Source organism: Corvus brachyrhynchos, unplaced genomic scaffold, assembly GCF_000691975.1.
Source record: "Corvus brachyrhynchos isolate BGI_N302 unplaced genomic scaffold, ASM69197v1 scaffold101, whole genome shotgun sequence".
Taxonomy (NCBI): Eukaryota; Metazoa; Chordata; class Aves; order Passeriformes; family Corvidae; genus Corvus; species Corvus brachyrhynchos.
Window position 1 is genome coordinate 9534259 of NW_008237239.1, and position 9066 is coordinate 9543324.

Sequence of the window (9066 nt, forward strand, 5' to 3'; positions counted from 1 at the left end):
TTAATTGTTAAGGCCATACATAGCTTGTGAAGATTCTCTAGAACACATTATCTTTAAAAGTGTTTTTATCTGTACCTGCAGATTCCTTTTATATTTTTTTTTATTAATTGCACATGCAAAAACCACATCTAGAAGTACCTTAATTATTTGCACCAGGAAGTTTAGCTATATTCTCTCTTCTTCTGAAGACACCACTGTTTGGAGGCCTTACATTTACAAAAACAACAGACAGAAACTAGTGTACTTAAGTTCCACCGTAAGGACTGTGCTGAACCACTAATGAAAAATTTAACTGAGGCAAAGCAAAGGAAACTTTAGACATCAGTTTCAAGAGATCTTAACATTTAATCACAGTTCAGAGATGAGAACAGCCTTGCTTTGTTGATTACAAATAACAAAATTTCCAATTATGAAATCATCAAATTGAACCACAGAGGCACACATTATTACAAAAACAAAGCAAGCCATTATCTTACTTTGCTAAGCAATCTCTGCAAAACAGAGCTAGACAAGGTCTTCTCAAATTCAGGTATGACAACTGAGGATGGCTTTGCTACAGAAAGGTACAGTCTTTTACTGGAAAGTACAAGAGATTCTACCAAAACATTTCAAATAGTTAACTGATTAATCTTCATTTTTCTATCCAGGGTTTTCACTTGTTTTTTGATAACTCGTGCTGATTTCAACAATATACTAATTGATTGTGGTAAAGTTACAACTTCAATTTCTATTTTGAATGAACATTAAGAAAAAGTTTTCAAAATGAAAAATTTTAAGCCTTTTTTTATTCTTCCACTTTTACAAGTCATCACTAAGGCTATAATAATTTCCTTTCTAATCCTATTGCACTCACTGAATTTTCCTATTTTTTTCCAAAGCATCAAATTTTTTTACAGTTTTTCAAACTACAAGATGGCAAAAGATGATGTTTGGAAAACAATCAAACCCAGTTTTTCTACTTAGCAGTGTGAAAAAAAGGGGAGTGTTCCATTATTTTTACATAGTGTCACATTTTCCCCTGTTCTAGCAGTAAAAAGTTATTTTACAGAAGTAGAAATCACAATGAAAACTTTTCAGTATTTCAAACTTCAAGTGGTAGCACAGTTACAAGGGTTGGAAAACAATTTAAGACATTGTAGGGCTTTAGAGGAAAGACAGCAGCACCCCTACCCAGGAAAGCACAAATATTTATCAGACAGGAGATACAACAGGGCTCCCTACTGCCCCCATGCAGTGAAGTGTACAGTATACTCAGTGAGGTGATACACCTGCATGCTCCAGCAAACAGGGGCTCAGCACTTCACACTGGATGCATCACTTTGTCAGTGCCCACCCTCACTGCCTTATCCGTAATGACAACACTTCACCATTTCAGAAATGGGAAGAGAAAAAAACCCCACATGCTGAAGAATTCCATTGAGTTGGATTGACCAAGAAGCTCTATAAGCATCTGGTAAACTTAACTCATTTACTGCACAACTCCAGTGAGGAAGCCTCAAAAAAAACCCCAAATCTATCAAGACCCTTGTCTTGCACAAAAACTTAGACATGCATGAATATCAGGGTAAGCCATTCCCCTGGCTTCAAATATTTACAATCATCCATGCCAGAGTTATCAAACATTCATAACATTAACTGGCAGGTATTTTAAAACTAGAGCAAGAAGTCAGCATTAGTGTCATGCTCTAAAATATTAAAAAGATTAACACAAATAAATAAGCATGCACTTGTGTAACTATATTCAAGACTAATTACAGTACCACCAACAGCACATCACAGCTACTATTTTTGAAAAATGAGACTGTCATCCTTGAATCTAAGCAAACATTTTCCATATTACCAAACACTATTTTTAAAAGTCATTCATACAATTTTGTCAAACTGGCATGCGTCGTCTTAATTTAGAAGCTAAGGCACAGTAACAGAGGTTTAAAAAAATATACTTCAAGCTGTCATTCCTTAGACAAGTGTGGCTTGCATAAGGTGGTTTCGGCAATTTTTTTTAATTTATTTTTTTCAATGATACTCTGGAGCTAGTACTCCCTTAACACACCTTGGTTTTGCTGCTTTTTTATTTTGTGTATCACACTGAGTTACTTGCACAAAATAGTAAATAAAAAACAGGTACCAAACTGACTATTATTTGTAAATCTTACCCAAAATCCAAAAGCAGCCATAGTGGCCTTTCCAATGTTAGTACAGTCAAACAAGAGTTAGGCACATGTACTTGATCATAACTAGTTCACTGCAATAGCTACATGGCATGCTGAAATCTCAAATGCCTTAAAATTCATCATGCAATGAAGACTAAAGTAGCTGGCACGTTGTAAGATGAAAAACAACAGCTTCAGCAAGATACAAAGTATAGCAAAGGGGAGAGAAGGTCACAGTAATGAAACGTTAACTGAATAAGCATTTTCATCAGAGGAAATCAAAGTAAGCAAAGTGAGAAAATAAGACTCTGGCCTTGGTTAAGAGAAAAGAGAAATACCAGATAACTTTCCCATCTCTTAGTTTAGAGAATGGTCCCGTCAAACTAAGAGAATAGTGGAGAGAAAGATGGCGTAGAAAGATAAATGTATAAAATCGGGTTTTAGTCAATTAAACTGGGAGATGTTAAACTATCAGGGAAAGCTGGAAGGGGACAAGGCTGGGATGAAGAATGTGTGTGTGTGTGTTAGTGCACTATTTGCAGGCAAATGCTTTTTCCATGCCTCAATGGCCTCTTTAAAAATGTATGCATGAATTCACTCAGTTACACTCTTGCCAAGAATAAAGTTTCTTTCCAATTATAAAAAATAACATTTGTGCACTGATGGTCAGAAACAGAAAAGCTATTTTCACTTTTTAATGCTTCATAACTGGTCATTTCCTAGAACACCAGCTGTTATTCTTTTACTTCCCTCAACTGAGTAATTCTTAATGTATTCTCCATGATAGACTGGAAATACCCAAATAGCACCAAAACCCCATGCTTTTTAAACCTAGAATATGAAATAGGTTCACATATGAAGTCCTATATGTCAAATCACAGAAGTATCAAGTAGCAGCATCTTATTTGTTGACTTCACATTCCCCAGTTCAAACAGGCCAAGGCCAATAGCATCTTAGATGCCACATCAATTCACAAAGAAGGGGATACTTCTTGAGGTGTGCACATGTTTGTGCAGCCCTAGACCTGCAGCATTAATTATTCCAACCTCACCAGGACAAGTATTGCTCCACTTACTTGTGCAAATAATTCCTGTTGCTGCCTTAGTAGCTCTTCTAAAAAAAAGGTTCTCCAAGCGTGAACTGGCCTTTCTTCTCTTTAGTGCTACTGTTTTGCATTCTTGTAAGACTTCTTTTACTTCACTGATATAGGAGCCAAACCCCAAACTTTCTAGTGCTAGAAAGAAAGAAAGAAGAGACATTGTTTACCTTTTACAAAGTTTTTGATAATAGATGTTGACTTGTTTATTAAAAAGAAAAAAGAGTAAAACACATGATAACTTTCCTATCATCTGGTGACAAAAATCTCTGCTCTTAAAAAGACCTAACAGCTATTTCCACCCCCCCCAAGTACAACCAAAGAAGCTTGCACTTGCAGAGGATTCAAGGCTTTCAGATACACTTCGCTAGAGATAGGCATTATTCTCCAAAAGACATCTTTTTCCCATCTTCTCTACATTAGAATCAACATAATTTATACAGCTAAGAAGTCCTTCCTATCTGAATTATGTCTTGGAGATTCTACTTTTCCAGTTTTCGCAAGTCTTCAGTAGAAGGTAAATTAGCAACCTAAACCAGAGCAAAAGTGATGCATGTAAAATGATCACAGATCCTTCAATAAGGCAGAAATAAATAATATTATGTCGGGTTGCCAAATTTTAGCTTTTGACTTTTAGTATCTAAATTCCTATATATAAAATGTATAGTTCACACATAAAATGTATAGTTCACACATATAAAGCTATATTATGTATGAGCTTCTTATTGTTTTATTTTTTAACACAACCACTTCTATTTATCTCCATGTTAAAATGGATTCAGAAACTAAAATCTTGCACTTTTATCTGCCCAAAGAAATCTGCAATGCAGCTATATCCTGCAACAACAGTTTTTTTTAAGGAATGCAATGGGAGCAGGAAGGATTATAAAAACCCAGGTAGCACATGTGACAAAAGGCACAGTTTCCTCATGCACCATTTACTGTGACATGCCTCCACACACACCCTAAGTGAACCTATTATAGAATATACTAGAAACATTACATAAACACCAATTATACTAGAAACAAGTATCAGTTTAATAAAAAAACTGGTTAATTTCAAGCATTTACACAATTCAGAGTTTACAGTACAAGAGTTGTTTTAACTTTTATCTTAATTTCAACCTTTTGTGACAAGCTATTCAAGAAAAAGCACTAAACTGCACAACAGCAATCAACAACTTGTTACACACAAGATCTTAGTTACAGTAACTCGGACAATATTCTGACACTAATTTCATAAGCAACATTCTCCTACCCATAATTACAGCAGCATGTCAATGTACCATAATCTAAACAATAACCCAAAGGCATTCTCTAAGATTTTGGCTTCCAACCTGTTCTCAGGGACACAACTCACACACTGTCTTCTTCAACAGGGCTGCCGGTGCTGCTACCTAGTCATATAGCACCACCATCCCTTTAAAGAGAACACCTGGCAAAGGAATTTACATAATACTTATTTCTTTAAAAAAATAAAGTTAAAAGACAAACTGATTTAGAGATAATCAAATTACTTCAGAGACAGTATGCTGGTTCAGCCTCAGCCCACACACAGACACTGGAAACGCTTTTTCCAATTAACCCACCGTTTCCAGGAGAATTACCAAAAATTACCTTCAGAAACTTGTTTCATCCAGCCTCAGCATAAAGGAGGCAAATCCGTGTCTCATAGTCCTGAACTGGTAATCTTAAAAATCTACAGATATTTTAAGAACTCATTCAATTTTAAAATGTAAACTGTATATACAGTAAACCTTTAAAAGTTATACTTATTAAACCAAACTGAAGAAATATACAAGTCTAACATCACTAAGACAAACCACCATAGCAAAACCAGAGGTGTTTGTCTAAAGACCAGGGTTGGCAATCTGCTGCATCAGAACATGAACAACTGCCAAATCTGAAGTTAACAGCAAGATGTGTTTTTACAGAAATTTTAAGTGGTCCTTAAAAGAAAATACATTAATGGAAAGAACTTTAAATTGTGTATTGAATATAACACAGACACACACAAAAATAAATTTCAAAACCCCTATGTGACACAACCAAGACAGATTTTTACAATTATTCAATATAACAAAGCCATGAAGAACCATATATGCCTCATCAATCTACTGCATCAAAATTCTACTGGCTGTGAAACAACGTACAAAATTTACCATCTTCTTGAAGCACATCAAAGCTTTACCAAACACATGAATGGAAGGAATATGGATCTCTATACCAGCATGGTGCTAAAATGTGGGACAGGTGATTACTACTTTATCAGAGCTGCTATTTCACCAAAACTCAAAGCCTTTCTATTTTTTGAGTCTGAAACATACCATCCTACCCAGATTGCTGAAAACTAAGTATCTTACTGAGTCTAGAATTATCCTACCAAATGTAAACAGCTGAATCCCAAAACACAGCATTTGGGGGAATAACACAACTCATATTTACAAATCACAATTATCCTTTCCCCAGTTTCCTCCTACTCTTAATGACTGCATGAAGGTGCAGGTCTCTTGAGTAATCAGTGACACATAGTAATACTTCTATTTTATTCAATCAAATAATTAATATCTGAGACTTTTAAATTTTTATGCTCCTCAAGGAAAAAAGAACTTCCAAAATAAAATCCTAAACATGAACAGTTGTGTGGAATTTTTTTTTTTAATTAAGTGATAATATACACAGTCAGTATCCTAACAGTCCATGAAAAGAAGCTACAAGATTTGACATCAATCCACAATCTACCTTACTGCACAACAGTTCCATGTAGACCAAGTAATCAAAGTAACCCACTCCAGAAAACAGTGATTTTACGAGTCACCATTTTCAGAATTCAACGAAAATTTCATTTCTCATAAGAAGCCTGCTTTTTCACAAGCCATACAACATTCAAATTATTCTAGTTTCTGTTCCAGGATGGAAGAACATTCATTTGCTTACTAGAGCTGCAGATTCACAGCTGGGTTTCTAATGGAGGAATTCAACAATAAATGTGATCTCCACTTAAAACTATTACATAGCCTTGACACTTTTGGGTACCCTCCAAGAAAGCTGTCTTGCATTTTGTTACCAATAGTGAGTGCTTGGCATAGTCTGACTACATCTATCAAATCAGATCTCTAATGGGATGCGAGAAGCCTCTGCTTTCCTTTTCCTATGCTGTTGACAGCACTGTGCCAGTCAAGTGTTTGTGCTACCACACAATAAAACACAGCAAGGACCTCATCCATCTGAAGCATAACCCAAGGGCAGAGAGAGTTCTTGCTCAGCTTGGCAACACAATCATTGTAAGAGTGCAGCAAAGGAAGGAGTGTCTCAAGCACCACCATGCCGAACACCTAAGCACAGTGGCGAAGCGCAATTTCACATTACCTCTAACACAGTCCAATGGCAGAGTGTCTCCAACTGCAGAGTGCCTCCTTCCCCTTCCTCTGGACCAGCAAAATACTCTTTCTGCTTCTTGTTCCCAACCCAGTAACTTCTTGTTTACAGCCCCAGTCAGCCAGCAAACTCACCTGAGAGGGAACTGCGCTCTGCCCTAAATTCTCAAAAGCCACAGGGTCAGTTGTATCTGCAATTGCCAGATCCAGATCTCAGAGGGTACAAAAAGATTCCTTTTGGCAGCACCTTGTGCTTAGGCTGGACCAGGTGTGATGTGATGGCCATTAGCCTCACTTGACTTCTAAGCATTCAGAAGGAAAAACGTGGATGGCCACAACAAACAGATTTCAATTGCCTAATTTGTTAGCATCATTGCCATGAAGCTGCATTAAGAGGCATTCAAAATAGCAAGTATCTTCAATGCATGAAGATGGATGAAAATGCTGAAATACTCTGTACCTATACACACAATCAGTGTTTCCAAAACGGGAGACCTAAACCCTCAAACCTCACAGTGGGATCATTTGCCAACTGACCAGCATCTGAAAGGAGCTAATAGCAAATACACCTCCCTAAACATAAGCAGAGCAGAAAATCCCAGAACAAAGACTTCCATCTCTAGAACATTACAAAAATGGATACACTGCAAGATTTTACTAGAAAGTATAGATTTAATCTGAAAATAACTTTTCCTAACTCTAAGATGTGGTAACACAAGGACATAGAACCCAGCAAAATACTTGGCATGGGACCACCTGCTGATGTTATGCAAACTCACTTTAGCTTCAATTTGTATTCCAAAAAACCCACACTAAGCCTACGACAGCAAGAGGTAAAATCTTTTCTACGGACTACCACTACCAAGCACAAAATACTTTCATACATAAACTCTTTATTGCCCTCAACCTTAAAGATCAGGTCTATTCCTGTGTTAAGAACTAACCTCAAATGTTTTTTGTGGTGACTTGAAGAAACTATCCTTGTATTAAAGAGCATCACACCTAAAGTATGCTTCCATGTGCAAGCACAGGTTTTACTCTTTACATCCTAGGCTTCTGTGATGGAGCTACTTTGCTAAACTTTCAAGCTTACATGAATTTTATTTAATACTAAAGCTCATACCTACTCCGTATTTTCTTTTGCTGTTCATGACCCAGTCAAGTACTGAAACCTCTTCTGGTGAGCAAGCTAATAAATTTCAAACAATCAATTTTTTTTGTTTGTTTGTTTCAAACAGCAAATATTGCTAAAAGAAGTATCAAACAACAGTATTTTTTTTAACTCACTTGATACCATCACAGTCCTGAAAATAGCTCTACTACAAATGCTGCTGTTAATATCTCTCCCAGGCAGCAAAGTACTCTTCCACTACTGGTGCTATAAATTTGTTTGCAGCAGATACTGGTATCAACAACCCTGACTCGACAAGCAAAGCAAATTAGTTCTGACAAAAGATGCCTAATGCAGACTTCAGGATGAGGCAAGAAAACTCCTTATTTGCGACAGAATAGAAAGAAAAACAAACGAGACACAGAGAACTCGCCTTTTATTCAAGCAAGGGGAAGTCAACAGCAGAGAAAGATACAAGGACATAGGTCACGTTTAAATGCTTTTTGCAACAGATACGAAGATCCAACATTAAACAATAAGACTGTAAGGACAGCCCTAAAGAAATATTACAGTCTTTAGAGATTCCAGACAAGACTACCATGGAATAAAGCCTGGGCCCCACATAATCAATCTCCAACTAGAAAGACATTCAATACATTCAGAACCTTAAAACACACTGCATAACCATTCGAAAAAGCAGACCTCGTTTTACAGGTACGAAAAAGAGGAAGAGATTTGGTGACTCAGAGATTTGGTCACTCAAAGCATCACAGGCTTCTCTAAAGCACAAAACCACAGCTGGTCCTGAGCACACGCAGCAGCCGCTCTAACCACACAAAGACAACCTTCCTTGCAGTGTGACTGGCAAGCCGGACAACACACGCTTTTCCTCCACACCCTTACGAGACCCTGCCTTTTGTGTTCTACAGAGCTACAAGCAAACGGAGAGGAAAAAGCGGCAGCGGGACAGGAGCGGCTCACAGGTGACCGACCCGGCAGCGGCACAGCGGCCGCGGAAGCTCACCTTGTATGACATGCTCCGGGGAGATAGTCTTCTTCTCCGATTTGTTGCAGATCTCGTTGGCCTCGGAGGAGATGAGGTGGATGAATTCAGTGCAGCAGTTGACCACCAGCTCCCGGGCGTCGTTCGCCACGCGGACGTTGGGCAGCGTCTCTTTGATCATCTTGTTGATGGCAGCCCTGGGGATGGTGAGGTCGTCGTCGTTGCCGGACGACGAGGCCATCCTGGCTGCGCTCGGCTCACGGGCTGCGCTCAGCGCCCGCGCGGGGCTCCAGGGCGCGGGGACCCGGCGGGGGCGGGCGGGGCC

The 9066-nt window shown here is 38.2% G+C and overlaps 1 protein-coding gene across 1 annotated transcript in view; it reads right to left on the reverse strand.

Moving 5' to 3' along the window:
* DR1 (down-regulator of transcription 1) overlaps nt 1-9060 on the reverse strand; it is an 11221-nt gene extending 2161 nt beyond the window's left edge. The window contains 3 exon segments of the mRNA XM_008630268.2: nt 3179-3269; nt 3271-3388; nt 8763-9060. Coding sequence (XP_008628490.1) covers nt 3179-3269; nt 3271-3388; nt 8763-8982 — 429 coding nt within the window. The 5' untranslated portion in view covers nt 8983-9060.
* Nucleotides 9061-9066: the final 6 nt, after the last annotated feature.